Here is a 21,099-nt window from a genome sequence, read left to right as displayed (position 1 = left end):
CTGGAATTCAGAGGTTGAAGTAACTTGTTAATAGTTACAAAGTAAGTGGCAGAGTTAGAGGTAACATAAACCAGGTGTGTCTACCCCTCAAACCCAACCTCTTAACCTACATTCAACTTAACCTATATTTACTGAACAAATCCTACATGAAAGTCACCCTAAAGAGAAATAAAGAAAAAAGATGCCCTTGTCTTAAAAGAGCTTAGAATTTGTACACAAATATATTTAGTGTTATAATAGACTGGCAACATGGTTGAGTGAGAAAAACGTGGACTTGTAATCTTACAGGTTGTGCTTGAACTCTGTTTCTGCCCTTTCGGCTTGAGACTTTATATAGTTACTAAATCCTCAGTCCTCTCATCTTAAATAAAGGGAAGGAGGAGGAGGAAAAAGAAGGGGGAGAAGACTTTTAAGAATTAAATAACATATGAAAAGGTGACTGGTATAGTAACTGGTACATAGTAGGTACTTAATAAGTATTACTATCTTTTCTAAAAATGTTACAAGAATATGAAGATAAATTCTGGTTAGAGAGGTGGTATTTAAACAAACAACTGAAAGACAGGTGGGTAGAGAGAAGAAGAACATTTCAAGTAGGAAGAAGAGAGTGAAGAGTATGTTTAGGGGATAGTAAGCCAACTCAGGTGCCTTGACTACAGAGTATTTCAAAGGAATATGTACATAATTCAAAAAAGATGGGTTGGGTTCTCATCTGAAGGTCTCGAATTCCCAGAGAAAGAATTTAGGTCTTATTTTATAGGCAAAAACAACAACAACAACAAAAACCCACTCAGATTTTGTATGGTTTTGGTTTTTTTTCAGGTAAGTGACATAAGAGTCATGCGAATATGAATGATGACCAGGTAGGGAAGACCTCAGAAGCCAGGAGAGCAGTTAGAAGGCTATCACATCAAGAAAGAAATAATAAAGGGCTAAAATATATAAGGTATGGTAGAAAGTGTAGGACACATAGAATTAGAATTAAAAAAAAAAAAACCTACAATGACAATTATATATTTACAGATAATTATTAAATAATTTTATATTTCAAGGTATCCAAATCTAAAAAATCTTTGACAAAGTCATTATAAGAAATAAACGAGAAATTACTAACCTGAATGATTTTCAAGGGAGAATCGGGCTGATAAATCTGAAGTCTAGGTACGTAATGAACCAGCATATGAAGCATGTTACAAGCTACATGGGCTACTGTTTTATTAGTAAACTGTAAAAAAAAGAAAAAAAACCATAAAAATTTTTTCCCTGAATTATTATTTATCAATACATTAGCTGCTTTCTGAATTTCATGTTTCCTTTTGTCATTCTACACTTATAATGTGTTTATTAAAATATTATTAGGAAGAAAAATACATAGCTGCAAAATAAATCACAATGCATTTCAAAGGCAAAATTAACTTTATTTTTCTTCATAATGTTTGACTGTTCTCATTAAAAGTTTTATTCCATTTTCTTACCTAGATTTTCTACAACAAACTCTAAACTGCTAATCTTATCAGTCTTTTCCCCATTCCAATCTACTATACACGTTACTTCCAAATTAATCTTCTAAAGAATCTCTCTGATGCTGACATTCTCTTTTTTAAAAACATTTTATTTTTTTTTTAAACATTTTATTTTTCCCCCCTCCTCTCTGGTAACCACTATTCCATTGTCCATGTCCATGAGTCTGTTTGTCCTGTTCATTTGTTGCTTTTAAATTTCTCTTTCATTATTTTTCATTCTTCAGTTCCTCTCTTCTTCCTTCTGATTTACTTCTAGATTTCTGTCTTCAATATCACTGATCCTTTACTCCCTTTGTTCAACTCTATTTCCCAAGCTTGTTATTTCATTTTTAACTCTTGCAGTGTGTTCTTTATCTCCAGAAGGTCTATTTGGTTCTTTTTGAGGGTTTCGATCTCCTTGCTAAAGAACTCATTCTGCTCATCTAGTTGTTTTTTCAATTCCTGAATTTGCTGATATGATTTGTTTTGGATATCATTGAGTTTTTTCAGAAGTACCATCCTGAATTCTCTGTCACTTAAGTCACATATTTCTACAACTGTGAGCTTATTTTCTGGAGATTTTTCTCTTACTTTCTGAGATGCCTTGTCACCTTGGTTGTTCATGGTGTTTAATGGACTATTTCTCTGCCTGGGCATTAATGTTCTGCTTTTTTTTTCCCAGAAAGAAGATTTATTATATAATGGTCACAAGCCTGTTGCAAAGGTGTTTTTCTTTTGGTTTCCAGTAGGTGGCGTCTAAGCCTCTTGGATTTCTGCTTTATATAAAATCTTAATAATGCCTTTTTTTCCCTTATAGATGTTTAATCATGCTGGCTACCCTCGGTCTCAGTTCCTGTCAGTGTTAGTGATAATTTTGGTAGTGTTTGCTCAGATTCCCCTGGGGCTCACTGGTGATCCGTCTCAGAGGGTATAGGGGGAAGGGCTCTCTGTGTTAGGGGATGGCGGCTGCGGCTCGGCCTTGGTTTTGCAACTATGGCCGGTAAAAGTCAACAGCTATTTTTCTGCTGTACCCGCTATTATGCTGTTTGGTTTTGCAACTATGGCCGGTAAAAGTCAACAGCTGTTTTTCTGCTGTACCCGCTATTATGCTGCCCATTTCTCTGCCTTCTGCCCTGATGACTGGGCACCGCCACCGGCCACATGGAGCTCACAGTACTCCCAGGTAGGGCTGCTAAGGGAAGTCGCTGCATCTTTTCCTCACCCCCTCCTCCTACATAGAGCTCCTTTGGCTGGGAGAGGCAGCTTCTTTGTTTCTCCCAGTCCACCGCCCTACACCCTGGGTTCTGACCTGTGGTATCTCTTATGTGCAGATCCCACGCTCAGCCATGCTGGTGTGCAGTTTGGGTATTTTTTTTTGAGTTTTAGATGTTCAGTTTATTGTTGTTTCAAGGGGAGAGATCTGGGGACGTCTCTCACTCCACCATGTGTAATCAATCTCCTGACATTTTCTATTCTTAAAACTCTTAAATGGCTCCCCAATGGCATAAATCAAACTTTTAATGCTTATCTCTTATGACCAAATCTCACCCCCTCTTCAAGCCCTGACCAAACGTCTCCTCTTTCCAAAGTCTTCTATGGCGCCTAAATCAAAGTGATCTCTCTGCTTCTTCTGAACTCAATCAGCGGTTTATATGCATCACTCATTTGGTTCTCTCAGCTTTTTACATTTTATTACTCTTATTTTAATTTTTGTGAGCCATCAGATTATTCATTTCTTGAATCTACTATTTATAACTCTTTTCATTTCAGTATCTCTAACTCTGCCTAACAAAGCACCTCAAACATAGTATATACTCAGAAATATCTGTCAAACCAGTAATAATTGTACTCTGTATGTTTAGAATCCTATATAGACATATTACAAGTCTTAAGCAGAAATAACATTATGCATCCTTTCAGAAACAAAAAATATCCATTTAATCATTCAGACTCTACAAATAATTACGTTATTAATTTTGATGAAATTTTATTCTTGTTACAAAAAGGGCATTTAACTTGAATGAAAAAGCCAAAAGTTGAACAGCTCAAGAATTTAGAAGTAATAAAGATCAAACAGTAAGTTACAAAAAATATTAAGAACAAATAAACAAACAAGCCTATACACATTAAATGACTGGTTTCCTTTTTAGGAGTTATCCATAAGTATCCTAGGGACAAAGCCAAATACATAAAAAGTTGAGATAAAATATGTCATTACTAAGATAACCTAAATTCAAGAAAACACTTATTAAATGTTTTAATCTATAAAAGCACAAGAAATAATTAACATTTGAAGAAAAATAACCATAAATCTATACTATCTTAATATATTCCACTAAACAGTTCTTTTTACCTTTAAGGAAACACAAATTACATTCAGAGCTTCCTTAATCTGAGGATGATGAGACTCATGGACTAGTTCTTCACAAATCCAAATACCTAAACTGCAAAGTGCTACACATCTGCAAAAAAAAAAGGCAATCAACAATGATACAAATAAAAGCGGATGAGCCTTTAAATGAAATGAAACCACCACCACAACCAAAACATCCTCAACCAGCCAACATAGAATGAACATACGCATTTAAGTGAACTGATCAATTTGTTACTCTGTACATTAGCTTTTCTTAGGAAGAGAAAGCAGGAGGAAAGTGCATCACCAAAACTCTAAGCCTAATTTTCCATTATAATTTACTACCAAGATCACAGGCCGGGATAACATACAGGATCTAACAAACTCATATTATAAACTAATATTTCCATAAAGGTTCTCAAACAAGTATGTAACCTGACTTCAAAAGAGAAAGAGCATAATTTTATTAACTGATAGCAGCAATGTGAACTTTGCCAAAAACAAGAAGCTGCTGGGATAAGTCAAATATAATTTTCTTATCTCTTAAATTTAACATAGCTGGCTACAAATTTTTTTAAAACAAATTGAGAACAAATAAAATGTATATACTTTATAAAATGATTCCATCAGAAACAAAACTTATAAAAGTTTTGTTTTCTTTCCTAATGTTTTGTAAAACTTCATTTCCTTATTTCAACTGAGTTTTAGCTTCAAGGGAGTTATTTGATGATCAGACTCTGTAAGAATTCCATTAGTGTATTCAAGTATAAGCTTCTGATAAAGCATATAATGGTTCTAAGAATTATGGTTCTAGTATCGTAGTGTATTTGGCATGTCCTGATACTGATATTCGTAAATACTAAATTTCAGAACAATTCAATGCAGAAATATTTTTCTTCCTAGAAATACTGGATCAGAAGTTCTCAAGTCCCTTCTTTCAGTCTAACATAGTGTTAATGCTACTAAATTGTTTATTATCAAAATTACCAGGAAGTCTTCTAAGTGAAGTACTGCTTTTATTCCTCCCCTACTACTGTCTGCACATAAATCTTAGGTAATATTTATAGATCTAAATAACCAAGTCTCAGAGTTAGTAGTACAAAGAGCTAGAATCCTAAAGAAATATTAAACTGTAAAATGGAGCAAAACTCTCCATAGATGTGGCTAACTAAAGGTACATACTGGGATAGGTGTGTGTGTATAGTTTCCTACATTCCTCAAGATATCAAGAAAATCTACATTATTGCCAGAAGGGCTCAACTCTCAGCTCCTGGTTGAATTTTGGGGTGTAAGCTTCTAAGACTTCACATTCCTGAAAGGTATAGGAAAGTGTTTAGGAAATGTTTATGTTCAACTTCTGGGATTTTCCTATACTCTTAATACAATCTATTGTTTTAATGATTCCCAAGTCTACTTCTGGGCAGCTATATTTAAGGCTTCAATGTTCGTTACCTGAGAGGAAATGCTGTAAAAAAAGAAAAAAAGAAAAAAGGCAGAAAATCTAGAATCTGAAGCTCCAGGTTCAAATCTGGTTCGGCCACTTATTATTTATGCATCTAATAAGACTCTGAAGACAAATTGCCAGGGTTTTAGTCATGGCTCTGCCATTTCTGGGTAATAGGGCAGATTATTTAAATACTTGGGTTCCTATAAAAAGATAAAGATTGTACTTATAGCCTACAGTTGTTGCAAAGATTAAATGAGGTAATAAAGTACTTAGAATAGTGTCTGGTACATAGAAAGGGCTTAATAAATGTTAGCTTTCTAAGTCATCGGTTTCTTGCTAGCAAAATTGGAATAATAATAATGATCCCATTAATTTCTCAGAATTGTGATGATGAATAAATAAAACAATATTATAGGACAATCCTTATAAATTTAAAATGTTATTAACATAGAAAATGCTTAAGAAATATTAAAAATATTTAATATTTTAAAATATTAAAGCTACTAGTGATAAAAATATGGAATACTCAAAAAGACAATGTTGTTTTCTGGCATAGTTGTCCAGTATTAAAATGGAATTAATGTAAAAAAAGAATTTATTTAAAGAGACTTGTTTTTAATTAACTTGGCTATTAAATGAGAAAAATATGCAATTAAAAAGCTGGAGTTATGTCTTATTTAAGCAAACTGCTCCTTTTACATTATTTTTAGCTGCCAGAAAAAGAAGAGGTTTAAGTTAGAATCAGAATTCAAATGGTCAAAGCTGTGATTTGTACTTTAATGACCCTTGGGTCAAAAAAATGTGTAGATGATTAGAAAAGAGGAAGCTTTGCAGAGCTGTAAGTCAGAGTAGCAGTAATATAGTCTACTGTTGAAGCTATTGACATACTATTAGAATTGGCTTCGAGAAACAGAAAATATGAATTAATGATATTTGGGGGAAGAGAAGAAACATGGTATGCTACTGGCAAAGAGCTGATTTAATTTTCAACCTTTTTTGGAAAGGTATAGTAAAATAGAAAACGTCACAGTGTTCACTTCCTATAAGACAATTAAAAAGGAAAACATTAAAAAAATCTTATTTATATCTTTAAAAAATATCCTGATCATATATTTATAAATATTAATATACACTATTTTCTTAGATATATTACTTTCTACAATAAAATATTTTACTTTAATTCAAGAAACATTCACTGAGTAACTACCATTATATTTCAAAGTACTGCATAACAGATAGTGACAAATATAATCTGAAGGGAAAGCAAAATGTACTTAAATTAAAAGAAATCATTTTAATACAGCATAGGGAATATATAGTCAATAATAATGTAATAACCATGCATAGTGCCAGGTAGGTACTAGATGAATCTGGGGATCATTTCATGAATTATGTAAAAGTCTAATCATTATGCTATACACCTGAAACTAATATAAAATAATTTTTAAAAAAGAAAAATCATTTTAGATACAGGAGTAAAGATAGTGAGAAGGCTGACTAGAATTTTATTTTTTTTAATGAAAGAAGGTTGTATTTAAATCATGAAAAGAAGTATTTAATCATCCAAATAATTTAAATTTGTAATTCAGAATAGCTTTTCTAAAACTGAAACAACTGGATTGCTAAATAAGTCAACCTCTAAAGTAAGATTTTAAACATAGAATAGTTATAGCAAACTTTAAGAATATCTGACCTACCGTGCAGGACCAGAGGGCTCATCTCTTGCCGAGCTTAATACAGTTTTGATTATAAGTTCCTAAAATAAGGGGGAAATAGTTAATAGCAATGACTAAAATTTCATTCAACAAATATTTATTAAATATTTGTTAAATATTAATTAAATATTTGGCTACTATGGGCCCAAGCACTAGGGATACAATAGTGAAATAAAAGTCAGTCTTAGTTTTCACATACATATTTCTAATAATGCCCAATATTATTCACAAAATTAGCTAAAAATTTAAAACAATGATATGGCCTGGATGTCTGTCCCCCCCCCACCAAATTCCTCTGTTGAAATCCTAACCCCCCAAAATGATGCCGTTTGGAGGTGCTTAGGTCATGAGGGTGGAGCCTTTATGAAAGGGATTAGTGCTCTTATAGAAGAGATCCCCACAGGGTTCCCTAGATCCTTCCACTTTGTGAGGACGCTGTAAGAAGGTACAGGCGATGAACCAGGAAGAGGACCCCCACCAGAATTTGACTATGCTGGAGCCTTGATCTTGGACTTCTCAGCCTCCAGAACTATGAGAAATAAATTTCTGTCATTTATAAGCTACCCAGCTTGTGGTATTTGTTTTAGCAGGCCAAAAAGACTAAGACAAATGATTTCTGAAATTTATAACCAAATGCATGTTCAAAAAATATTTTTCACTCGAAGGGAAGAGTAATAAAAAGCTAACTATAAGATAATTAAAACAAATTTAATAGCTCAAAGTTATAAACATCTTTCCAAAACTTTGAGAAATATTATTTAAAAGCAAACCCTTTTTTCTTTGATAATTTGTAAAACATGATAATGTGTGAGTTTTGGGATGAGTGCTAGATAATAGTTAAAATTACAGAAATGAATAAAATATTCTAGAGGAAGACTAAAGAGAAAGTAATTACCCAAAGAGAGGATCTTGTAGTGAGTTTATGTTTAGCAGGCAAAGAAAAAAACAACTATGGAGTCATAGATAGAATACTTAGGCAAGAAGTAAATCAAGATAGATTTGTGCAACAGAAGCTAAAGAGGTTTAGGAAGGATAGACATTAACAGCGTCAAATGCTATAATGGCTAAGGAGAGGAAACAAGAATGCCATCAGATCTGATGATTAAGAATCCGTTCATTCCTTTTTAAAAATCCATCCATCCATCCATCCATCCAGCACTGATCAGCTGTATAGGTTGTGAGCTCCTTAGAGGAGTCACCTTCTTATCTTTATAAACTTATCATCTAGCCCAAGGCAATTAACAGGTACTTGGAAGATATCTACTGTTTAAACCAAAGAGCTTTCTATGTGATAGGTGCCAGAAGTAAATAGGTAAGACATAGTACTTATCTTTAAAAGTTTACAATCCAGGGAGGGAGGCAGATTTGTAAACAAAGCACAAGATGATGTATTCAAGGTTCTATGTGAACAAATAGCTCAACTTGGGAAAGTCACAGAAGACTTCAAAAAGCGGTCTTAGGTATGTAATTTTGACAAATGATCAAGGTCAAAGATTATAATTATGTGTGTTTGGGGTGATTAAGAGAGGCAAGAGGGGAGAACAGGTCAATATAATGATGCTTTAGGCACGAGGAAACAGATTTTCAAAAGCACAGAACCAAAAAACAACATGGTAGGTTCTATGTAGCTATATGGCCACAGTTTAGACAGGGAGCTAGTTTCAGTGAAAATGTGAAAATTAAATATTAACTTTTCTGACTAAGAATAATTATCACTTTATTAGGCTTCTGGCTTTCTTTATTAGAATTAGCTCTCATTTTGTAGATATTTTCCCTCCAACAAAAAAAGTGCCATTTTGTTTTTTTAAATTACTTTGGCCACTATTGCCTACACAATGGCCAGTGAAGAACAAAGCCATTCTGAAATGCAGATCGTATGTACTGGCTAGACTAACCCTTAACAAACTCAAAACTGCTTCAGCAAATTAAAATTATAAAACTATTACCTTTCCTTGACCTTTAGGATACTGTGAAAAATAGAAGAAACCAAAGAAATTTCATCCCTGAAAACCAAAGGTCAATTTGTATGGTTTTTATTAAGTGTCACTGTAAATTGACACTGACCTACAAAATTTTATGTGTAAGTGAAGTCCACTTGTTTAACAAATATTTTCTGAGTATACACCACGTGTCAAGCAGCGTGATAAACTCTGAGACTATGACAGTAAATAAGACCTTGTAAAGTTTGTCTAAAATATAAATCAGACACTGAACAAGTAATTTACAAGTGTGATAAATGTTATAAAGAGAAACGGTGTTATGAAAAGTATATGCAACACTCCTGATGAAAACAATTAAAAAAAACTTCTTTCAGAGAAAGTAAAATTAAAAAAAAAATCATCAGTATGACTTCTGAGAGGCTATAATGCCTCTCTTTTTTCCATACTTAATTATCTGTTCCCTTTAAATTGTAGGGACCAATTCAGATCAAACACAGGCACAACTTCTTGGTACTGTTAAGCCCTTGGGAATTTATAATATATGGACATGTGGTTAGAGATAGGTCCTGACTTAGTGATAGAATTGTTCACTACCAGGGTCCAGGGCACTAAGTGCCTTTATCCTAACTAGGAGACTAGATCACACCACTTTCCTCCACCTTGGTCTAATAATTACCGAGTCCAGAGGACTAAGGGTACTGATCACGTCACACCTTCCCCTTCAAACAGAGGCTGACCTCTACAGAGGCACAAAACAACCTTTCACCAATTTTTTACCTGAAATTTTAAAAAAGCCTTATAAACTATTTGGAGCATTCATGCTCCTAATCAGAAACTATTATTATTATTATTTTTTAAGTTTTCGTATTGGGTAAGTTCCATCAGCAATTATGTAGTCACAGTTTAATTTTGCACTATCTCCTATTCAAGTCTGTTAATGCTTCAGGTATACAGGATCCCAATCCTAACTCCACAGCTTCCTATAGCAGAACAAAATATTACATTACATTTGTTTGATTCATCAGGTTGGGAAATCGAGAGAGGGAGAGTCAAATATACAGGTTTAGTGCCATCTCAATCTTAGAAATCTTACCTTAGCAGCATAGTATCTGGCACATAGAATTTCAATAAATAATCAGTAAGTGAATGACTGAATCCTAAGAAATTGACATGTGAGTGGGTTCAATAATAAGAAAACATCTCCAAAGTAGTTATAAACACAAAAAAGGCTATGTTCCTAACGAATATTCCAGCCTTTGTATCTGAAGGGTATGGCTGGTTAACATTTTTTAATAATCATGTGATTTCTAAGAAAAAAAATAAAAGAATACAAATTTTATAGAATATACATTATGATTATACAATCGTTTAAATGCTAAAAATTAGTATGTGATTGCTTACCTTAACATCGGTAAATTGAGACACAGCAATATCAGGAATGTTGGGATGGAGAGCAGGCAGTTCACAATATAAGTTCGGAAAGCAAACCAAAGATCCCAGAAGAACTTGTGCTTCCACTCTTGGTGCCTATGTATCCAGATTTTAAAAATCTTTAAAATGTATTTGTCATTAAATTATCAGAAAAATTGCTTTATCACCTAACTATATTGTACAGGGAAGTGAGCAAATAAGACAAAATTCAGAAAGGAAAGGGGAAATAAAAAAGGTTCAGGTTTTCATCACCTATATTTTACATATAAATAAATAAATAGCAGAGCTTTCCTTAAGAGCAGCTTATAAGTAGAAATTAGTCCTATCAATGAGACTATAAATAGGAATACAGCTTAGCTAATAGCATAAAATTACCCTTATTTTGAAGAAAAATATAAATACTTTCATTTTAAAGGCAACTCACATATCATGACACATTGTTCTAATGAGCAGATGATTCAATGTCACTAGATTATACTTGCTACTAAGGATGAGCAAAATAATTAAGAATAAAAATGTTAACTGTATCTTCAAGAAACAGGCACTAGTCTAGATAGTTTTTATGATACTATGCCCATGAGAACAGCATCACCTGCACTACCTACTGAAGCAAAATTAGACTTTATGCTTGGACTGCAGATGAAGGTTAACTTCTCATCTTTTTTCCTTAGCTGTATTAAGCCATTTCTGAAGTATTCAGTACTGAACATTTCTTCTTCTTCTGACTTCTTACATACCTACCAAACACCACCTCCATCTACTAATATATTGCTATATTTACTAAAATATCTACAAACTGATTTACATGTTAAATAATACCTAACAAAAATACTAAAACAATCTATTAGGAATATACTTCTATTCACATAAGTCAAGAACCTATCTTCAAAACGATTTCCTTATGTTAATAAATGCTATAATAGAGGCAATGAAGTAGTACTCTAATATGATTTTCAACAAAACTACTCATTTCCGTATTTAAAAAATAATCTAGATTTACAGATACAAGGTAGCAGTATAAAATGGTAGGGTAAGCTCATAGCCACCATCCTAATTTAAAATAAGTTAGCCTATAAAAATAAAACTGATAAAAAATAAACATTTAATGAAAGAGATTACCTAAGGATTTTTCTTTAAAGGTGGATAAGGTAAATGGAAATGTTCGAGTATATAGATATAATGGGGTCAGACCTGGACTGTAGTTTTAATTAAGAAAAACTAATTGATTATTTTGTAATCTGCATAGCAGGGGGTAGGGTGGGGGTGATTAACAGAAAGATGATGATATGTATAGGATCTAAAATGGAAATCCAAAGAGTAGGGTTTAGACTGTGTATCACCAACATCACACAGAAGAAAAGACTGACTGTCCTTAACCTTGTAGTGGGTATGTGGGTATCAGGTTTGATTCCTGTAATTACATCATTTCCTAAGCAGCCTTTCTCAACAGGTGTTCCTCATATAAACCACAGAAAACAAAAAATAACTATTTTCTAAATTTTCCCAAAGATGTTACGTAACTACTCTCCTTCTAGATGCGGAGGGAAGTGTAGTCACATAAAATGGATACCTAAGGACATTAGGGCTTAATAATCCTGTGGAACCTTGAGAAAGGCTACAGGAAATATGCTGACTAGTCATCTGGAATAATTAGCCCACTGAACAGTAATTATTTTCATAGTAAATTAATAACACAATGACATTAGCTTATGTATGTCTCCTCTGAGTTCTATAACTTTTGCCAGAATCCAAAAATCTGATAATCTGTGTACACTGTTATAATAGCCTTGCAACTTGTTTACCGTCTTTAGTTTGTCTTCCATTTAATCTATTCCTAGATTAATATACTTATTTAATAGCCCCAAAGTAGATTCAGTCATCTCTCCCTACTTTAAAAAATTTAACTGTTTATGTAATATAGTATTATAATCTGAACCCTTGCCCTCAAAACCTTCCAAGATGTACTCTAAAGCAGGACTTAATCTTTAATGTCTATACCGACCATTTGGGATATAATCAAAATGCATATCCTGTTTCGAGAGGTCTGGGATGGGGTCTGAGATTCTGCATTTCTAACAAGCGTCCAGATTTTGCCAAATGTTTCTGGTATGCAGACCACACACTGGGCAGCTGGGATCTAAAGTACCTTTCTGTTATTTCGGCCCACTAGTCTTTAGGTTAACTGGCTTCTAAACAAAATGAATATCTGTCGTCCCTTGAACACAGTTTACTCATGCCTGTTTCTCTCTGCTTGGAATACCATCTCTCATGACCATTATAAAAATACTACTTACTAATCTTTTAAGGATGTATTCAAATATCTTTTCCATGAAACCTCTCTGATATCTTTAAACAAATTAAGATCTCTCCTTTGTCTGCTTTACCAAATAATTTTATTTAACAAACTTTCATATTGTACACACAATGTATCATCATTTCAAGTTTCAATCATGTCACCAACAAATAAAATAAAATATTCCTACGAGGAAGGCTATCTCAATTCTATAGATGAAGGAACAGACAGAGAGAAATTAAGAAGTTGCACAAGGTCTCATAGCTAATAAGTGGCAGAGCTGAGATTTGAACCCAGCAGACTAACTGTAGACTCCATGCTTTCGACCAACATGCTAAGCTTCTCCTATTGGTATCTATTTGTTGTCCTATATTCTATAGTTGTTAATACACCTTTTATCTTCCCAGAAACAGACTATATGATGCTTAATCACAATGTTTATCTCATTTACCTTACATCCTTCTGTATTCTACCCAAAGGAACAGTTTATACACGAGGGGAAACAAAAGTTTAATAACCATAAAAGGGCTTAGCACCATGTTTAACACACATTAGGTGTTGAATAAATAGTCACATATTCAATTAATTAATAAACACCTATAAGTGTGATACTGGGCTGGGCCCCAGAGATACAATATAAGATATCACTGTTCTCAGGGAACTGGAGAAATGGGATTAATAACTAGCTATAAATACAGGTTCCTTTTTGCACATTTCCTCTAGGTGATTGTATCCAGTTTCATGGCTTTCAAAACCATCTGTAAACTAATGTCTGCCAACTTGACATTTTTCAGTCATGATATCTTTGAGTCCCTGACTTATACATGCAATGGCCCTCCTGACATCTCCTCATGGATATCTAATAGGCAGATTACTATGCTCCGAATAGAACTCCCTCTCATTCGCTGTTGGTCTTTTCCAGCTTATAGATGAAAATATATATGTTAAACAGCTTTGCAAGTTATAAGGTGCTAGTCAAGTATTACTGATTTTTCTCTCTCAAATGTTCTTAGTAGACTTTCAGTTAATCTTTATGTTATGCTTTGCTCCAGAGTGATTTCTCTAAAATACAAATTTGATCATGTCACTCCTTGCTTAAAATCTTTCAATGGTTATTCATTCTTTGCTTAGTATGAAATTAATCTCTTTAGCACTATAAACATAGTTACTGCCTTTCTCTTCAGTTCACTTCTGCCACTTAAATATGAACATGTTCCAACTACACTGAGTTACTTGGCACTGTCTCAAGCTCCGTAGCTGTACGAAAAATCCCCACATGCTGTTTTAGAGTTTAAAGTATACTCCTAGAGCATATTTCTGGGTTACCTCACTTGTATCTTTTCTTTTGCTATTATAGCCCATTGCCCTTTCCTTACTTTCTTCCCTCTCTCTTGTCTGTTTCCTTAGATTTCCTCAATTTAAAATTGTTTTGCTTATCAGAATTAGTCTATTTTAAATAGCTCCTAGGTCAATTCATCAACTAATTTTAGAACTTTCTTACATTTCAGAATTTGTTTGTTTGTTTATTACTGTGGGAGAAGCAATCAATTCTAATTAAACTGTAAATTTTCCTGAACATCTGACTGTCATATTTTTATTAACAATGACTCTTCTTTTGTTGCTTTGTTAGTTGAGTCCTGGTCAACTACAGTTTGTTATATTATGAAGAACAAGAAATAAAAACTTACATTGAGAAAAGCTGAAGAAGATACTCTGCCAGCTGCTACAATAAAATCCATAATAAGCATTGTGGCACCAGGCAAACCAAGTGAAAAAAATTGAGGAGAACAGTGCTTGATGATTGTATTGACAATATCCTTGGGAATAAGGAAAGAAAGAATATCACAAATGTAATCTTGAGTATCAGCTAATCAATATCCTTAAAAATAGTCATCACATGAAATTAAAAAAACAGGTAATTACTATATGCACTGGCTAATTGAAAAGAGTAATTTTAACTCCTCCAAATAATCCATGCTTAATATTATAGTGTCGAAGTAAACTTAAAACATTTATTTAACAGACACCAATACCATATATTTTTTTTTTCACACTAAACAGTAATTTGGAAGGCTCTCTGCTTCAGAGGGTTAAAAATATAAGGCCCACATATTGCAAAACTGAATTGCAGAGTAGTTCTTCCTGCTACCTATATGCTTCCATGGGTTAACTCTGATCTCTGAAGTTGCATGACTTCTTATATGGTAATTGGAGAGATTCTCATTTTTAGATAAATTCAAGTCTTTTGATGATTAGATATATAGCCTCAGAAATCTAGACATAGGCATTTTTGAGGGAATATTCTTAATGTGGTTATTCATTCACTTTGCCTTTGGAATTTACCATGGGAATGAAGTGTATTAAGTTGTATTACTCGATCTGATTTATCTTAAATGAAAGCTGTCTTTTTCAGTAATTGAGAGTGTCATTTTATTTGAGACATGTTTATAAGGTAGAACAGTTTTCTAATTAATGCAATAAGTTTTTTCATTTTTCAGAGATATAATTATCTTTTAACATTAACATTTTACTAATATTAATTTAATGCTCTCTAAATGAACTACAAGTGAAATTTAACCACATTTGATAAAAATGTTTACATTACATTGACTTGAAACCTCTCACACTTTTTAGTTTTATGACCAGGATCGAGACCCCTGAAGTAATGTTCTAGAGTCAAAATTATGACTATATAATGTAATGATTGTGACTGATACAAATGCCAAGTCAATAAATTGTCACTATGCTAATATAACTTATGGTAATAAGAAAATGTGATGAGCTGACTCTTAAGAGTGGAAAAAACCTGACTGCTGTATGACTAGATGAGCAAATCTATATGCCTCAAGTGATAATTATAAAGTAACAACTACAAAACGCCTAAGAAGAAGTACATTAGGAGATTAAAAGAAGATGCTGTCAACCCAAGCAAAGAATGGTTTAATCTCTTCAAAAAGTGAACTAGTTGGTATAACATAAGACGAATGATGCATTTAATAATCAAGTCAATCCCCTAACTACAACAGCTTGTTTTTCGCCTATGTTTCAAAAACAAATGAGGTCATAAAATGGAAGACGCTTGTAAATAAACCACTACATAAGGAGATATTTTTAATTATAGACCTCAAATGTCATGTACCAGAATAGAGAATGAAAAATAAACTCACAAAAGAACTTGTTAGAAAAAATATATTTACCTGGTCGATATGAAGTAATCCACAATGCATTATATTGTAGAAATGTGTTAGAAAATCTCTATTTGGAGAAACATCTTGTCTTCTTTTCATTGTATTACAAATAAGTTTATAAGCATGTAATTTACCTTGCTTATATTTATCAGTCAACATGGTTGCCTACAATTAAAGGATGTTGGTTTTAATACTAAAAAAACAAATATTGTTAAATCTTAAACATTTGAACATAGTAAGCAATATATTTGCTATCATTTATTTCTCTGTTGGCCCAATTTCTCTACTGAATTAAATATCAGGATTACTGAAACTATTATTATTAAAATGATACAACATATGTGTGAATAATCATACATTGCTTCACTTAGGAAAATGCACTAAACATATCAAGTGATACTTAAAAGAATTACATCTTTAAAAGTACTTACATATTGTTACAAAAATTCGAGGTTTATATTTCACCTAAATACAATAAAACAAATTTTCTATAAAAATGATGCATCCTGTATAATAATTTTGCACGCCTAGTCTTTTCATATAACCCCTAATAACTAAGTGCTCTAGAAGACTATACATAGCTCAAATATCTATCACATGTTTAAGACTGACCACATGTTAATTTGCTAAATGAAACTTTTAAATTAATATTTTACATATTAAGCTTACCTTGAAAAGCCAAGGTGTAAGAATTCTTAGTGGAGGAATCAAAACTGGTGGAGAAGGGGAGGTCAGGTTATCAGCCGAAATGCCAAGGTTATCTCTAATCTGTAATTTTCAAATAAAATGCAACAAACCTATGAGAAGTCTTCTCTCTTCCAATCTGTTTTATCTTAAGCTTGAGGTCAAGTGCAGTATCTACCACAAACTACATATTTAATCATGGTTAAGTAACTTCAACATGGTAGGCACAAGTTTCTAGTAAAAGGGTGGGGGTGTGTGTGTGTGGAAGTGTTATTTCAAGCTTCTAGTTCTTAATATTTTATTTTACTTTCCCTTCTTCCCTTACATCTCTTCTTTTTTTACCTTAGCTAAATTCTGCCAAAGTTCACAGAGGTAATCGAAAACTTGAGCATGTATTTCAGGATCCATAATAGCATTGACATCTCCCAAAATGCCTAGCATTCTTCGCCACATAACAGTAGCAACATCAGCATGCCATCCTGTGAGAGTACCCCCTGCCATCACACTACAACATTCAGATGGAAATTCACTGATTTCTATAGAAAAAAATAATATATAAGTGTCAATAATCATTCTAGAGAATTGATCACAAAAACACGAGTTAAATTAACCTTAAATATCTACGAAAGTGTATAATATCTACAAAAGTGTAAAAGAAATGTCCATATGCATGTGTCATTTTTCCCTGATAAGGTCAAAACATCACCAGTTCATAATTCCTCATTATGGCAATAATTACTTATTCAATAGTGCTTCTGTTTAGATTTACCTAAGGAGGGAATGATGTAGATATCAGATGGAGAAATTTATTTCTTGATATAAAGATCATATTTATAACTACATATTCTAATAACTACTAGGCAGATTCTGTAGGAAGTCTTCATAAGCCTGTTTGTATAGTTAAAATTTCCAGAGAAATATATTTCACAATTACATCAGACCTAGCATTAAAAGGGATATCACAATGACATGGAAAAATATACATTTTTACTAAAATTTAACAATCTAAAATTTCCATAATTATATTTTTATTTAATATTGGCAAGATTACATGTAAGAAATATAGGTAACCTTGGATCCTAGTGTCATTTCTGTCACCAATTATGTGATATCCGCATTATTTAATAACCTCCCTAAGGCTATCTACTTAAATCTGTAAAATAGATGGTTTAGCTGGATATTATTATATGTCTTCTCTAGCTTAAAAAAAAATCCATTATTCTATTCAGTGTATTTAGCAGAAAAGGCAAAATCATTAGAAAGTCAGTAAATATTTTTTCAGCTTGATAAAATCTCATGTACTGATAATTTACGAGTCTGTTCTTAGGATACGTACAGCCTTTACTCTTAATGTTTACCTTGTTTCTTTGCATGTAAAGTGTACAATAAATGATGATATTATTATTATTTTTCTCCCTCTTTGATTCCCCCCTCTTTCCACCTCTGACCTACGGATATTGCCGTCTCCCTTTTTTTTTTTTTTTTTTTAAAGAACTGGCTCTCTGAAGGAAGGGCGTCTCCTCCCACGACCTCACAGCACACACCTGGGGCCTGGCGCACCTGGGGTATGGTCTGTGGTTCTACCTTGGGTGCGAACCCAGAACCTTCTGCATGTAAAGCAGATGTGCTAACCACTACACTATGGAGCCACCCCGAAGTCTACTTTTTAAAAAGAATTCATTATTTTGATCCCTCTTTAGTAGGTTGAGGTTTTTCTTTTGTTTTCCAGTAGGTGGCACACAAACCTCCTGCATTGTCCAGGAGGATCTCTGCTGTGTGACAAAAAGATGCCCTTTATTCCCTGGAGAGGTGTGTGTCTCTTCTGTTACCAGAGGCGCGAACCCAGGACCTTCTGCATGTAAAGCAGACGTGCTAACCATTACACTATGGAGCCACCCCCTATTTCACAATCATTAAAAATAGGCTTCTGGTGTAAATCCACTAAAATAAAAATTTAAAAAGCCTGTTTTAACTATCATTGTTAACATCTCCCCTCTCCATAGATCCTTCATAATACAGTGATAAATCAACTGCTTTGTCTATAACTAATCCCTCTCAAAGTAAAGCTAACAAAATTTTAAATTATTACAAAGCACTGATGTATGAGTCTTCTTTAAATCCTGAACTGGGCTAGTTGTGGTGTGAAGCAATTATCAAAAATATTATTGGGATGACTGAGAAACTCTAATTATGGACTGAAATTGCAGTGATGTATCCACGTTAAATATCCTAAATGTGGCCATTATACCGTGGTCATGAAGGAAATGTACACTTATTCTTAGGACATTGTCGCTCAAGTGTTTAGGTGTAAAGGGTGTGATATTTGCCAATTCATTCTTAAATGGCTCAGAAAAAAAAAAAAAACCTAGTGTGGGATTTTTTTAATGTGTGTATATGTAGATACAAAGAGTTACAGTGGCAAAATACTAACTGGTGAATTTATCTGATGGGTTTATGGGTATTCATTTTACTAATTTTGTAAGTTTTCTAAAAGTTAAAATTGTTTTCCAAATGTCAGGAAGAAAACTGAACAACAAAAACTTGCAGGCCAAAGGAGGAAAGAAAAGGTCAGAAACAACCCACAAACCAGAAAATTGGGGCTATGTAATTGCAAGGTAATTGCATATTTAGAGAATGAGTACCTTAAAAAGAAAAAGCCAGAAGTTACATGACTTGAATTTTCTTCCTTTGGCCATACAGTAAATATGCTGTATTACCAATGAAAACTGGCATTTCATATTATTCATTGTAAATATCTCATCAACCACGTCTTTGACCAAAGTTTTTGGTGTATTTGCAAAAGACTTTTTATCCTGATGCTTATTATATCATGTAGGACTTAGCAAAAATAACTTTTTTAAAAATTTGCAGTTTCTACGGTTTCCTAGTCACTTTTGAACATTTACGTAAAAATAAAAATACTTCATTTGGATGGCCTATTTTTAATTTGATACACTTGCAGAATCAAAATCAATAAAGAATTACTGATCTGATCAATTGTTTCACTGAAAACTTGATTAGCAAATGATAATGCTACTACTTTCTCCTGTGAGTCAGCAGGTTCTTCAGATACAACATTAAGAATAATGATGCCAAATTATGAATTTCCTGCTTTAGGAAATGAATGGCACCGTATCAATGATAATGTAACATACATAATTAATGCAATCACTAATGCCAGGACTGTAATCAACTATAATAAAATAACAAGTAACAAACATCAGAGTATAAATATCTTCCTTTAAGAGCAAGAAAAATGTTAAAGTAACAAATTTTCAAAAGTCTTAGAAAAGTCTAATGGCTTACAACAATACATAATAAATATGTATAATACATAATCAGATTTAAGATGCCTTATTTTAAGACCTCCTGACACTAATGCCTTAAAAGGAGAAATGGGAAATATTTAATTTCCAACTATTGCCTAGGTCATCTGGCGTCTGAAGAACAGAGTGGTGGAGTTTCTCATCGAGCTGTAGATCTTTCTGTTCCATATGATCTACATTCAAAGTGGAAGGAGAAGGTGTTTGTGATCTGGATCCCAGAGCAGAATGAACTGGAGAAGCACTTTCTGAACCTGTAAATATAATTTCATAAAATTACCACAAAGAGGATATTTAATATCTTCTAAGATATAATGCTTAAAGCTCTAATAAACAAATGAAAAACATCAAAAGATTAAAAAGGTTATAACTTGGCAAAAGAGGTAAAAATCATAATATTATACAAAACTTTTTATCCAGGGCTCTCTTCTAATGTCTACAATGGGACTACAATGGAATCAGAAATGGACATATCAGTAAGAGCTAGAATCTCTACTCCCACTCGTGGTCCAGCTATAGAAACTCTGATACCCACTACTACTCTACTGCATTTACTTCAAACATGGGGCGGTTCAAGAGAAGAACTTGCTTATTGTGGCTCTATATGCTACTATCATTGGTAGCCTGAATTACAGGGGTCCCTGGTGGTCCTAGCCTTTAGTCTCCCTCTCACCCCTATTCCTTCTTCCCAAACCATTCTCCTTAAAGCAGCAAAAAGATCTAAAAATCTAATCTAATATCACTCCCTCATTTAAAGTCCTTCTATGGCTCCTTAGTGGCCTCAGCATAAGCCCAAATTTCTTAGTGTGGTTTTCCAGTCTTTCTGCAACTTTCTTACTGCTCCACAATCCCTCTAGTATTTTTAAATTCTAGCCATAGAAAATAAACTACTGATATATATCAGAATGTAACATACCTCTAGCCTTTTACACGTTTTTCCTTTACAAGGAGTCCTAATCCTGTTCTTTTAGGTCTGGTTAACTTCTATTTATTTTTCAGGTTTCATTTTAGACACTGTCTAATCCTGACCTGCCCAGTGTGTATAAAGAGTCTCTGCTATAAGTCCTTGTACCTCCTCATTATACCAATTGTCACACTGACTTGAAACTGCCTGTTTAGTTCTAAATAACCTTCAGTAGTGCACATACTTTATAAAAACAGGACTGAATCTATGTTATATACTGCAGTATTGCCAGTGCCTAGTAAAATGTCTGGCACGTGGC

The 21,099-nt window shown here is 33.2% G+C and overlaps 1 protein-coding gene across 4 annotated transcripts in view; it reads right to left on the bottom strand.

Moving 5' to 3' along the window:
* Positions 1 to 21,099, bottom strand: part of RALGAPA1 (Ral GTPase activating protein catalytic alpha subunit 1) — a 215,854-nt gene that overhangs the window by 95,915 nt on the left and 98,840 nt on the right. For all 4 annotated transcript variants that reach the window (XM_015590611.2, XM_006913471.3, XM_006913472.3 and 1 more), the window contains exons 21-29: positions 19,978 to 20,130; positions 16,896 to 17,089; positions 16,539 to 16,637; positions 15,879 to 16,034; positions 14,370 to 14,498; positions 10,359 to 10,484; positions 7,000 to 7,058; positions 3,856 to 3,964; positions 1,115 to 1,225 (exon numbers count right to left, since the gene is read on the bottom strand). In XM_015590611.2, the coding sequence (XP_015446097.1) occupies positions 1,115 to 1,225; positions 3,856 to 3,964; positions 7,000 to 7,058; positions 10,359 to 10,484; positions 14,370 to 14,498; positions 15,879 to 16,034; positions 16,539 to 16,637; positions 16,896 to 17,089; positions 19,978 to 20,130 (1,136 nt within the window). The remainder of the gene's footprint in view (positions 1 to 1,114; positions 1,226 to 3,855; positions 3,965 to 6,999; positions 7,059 to 10,358; positions 10,485 to 14,369; positions 14,499 to 15,878; positions 16,035 to 16,538; positions 16,638 to 16,895; positions 17,090 to 19,977; positions 20,131 to 21,099) is intronic.

The sequence above is a fragment of the Pteropus alecto genome, unplaced genomic scaffold (genome assembly GCF_000325575.1).
Source record: "Pteropus alecto unplaced genomic scaffold, ASM32557v1 scaffold104, whole genome shotgun sequence".
Lineage (NCBI taxonomy): Eukaryota > Metazoa > Chordata > Mammalia > Chiroptera > Pteropodidae > Pteropus > Pteropus alecto.
This window is presented reverse-complemented; position numbering and strand designations above follow the sequence as displayed.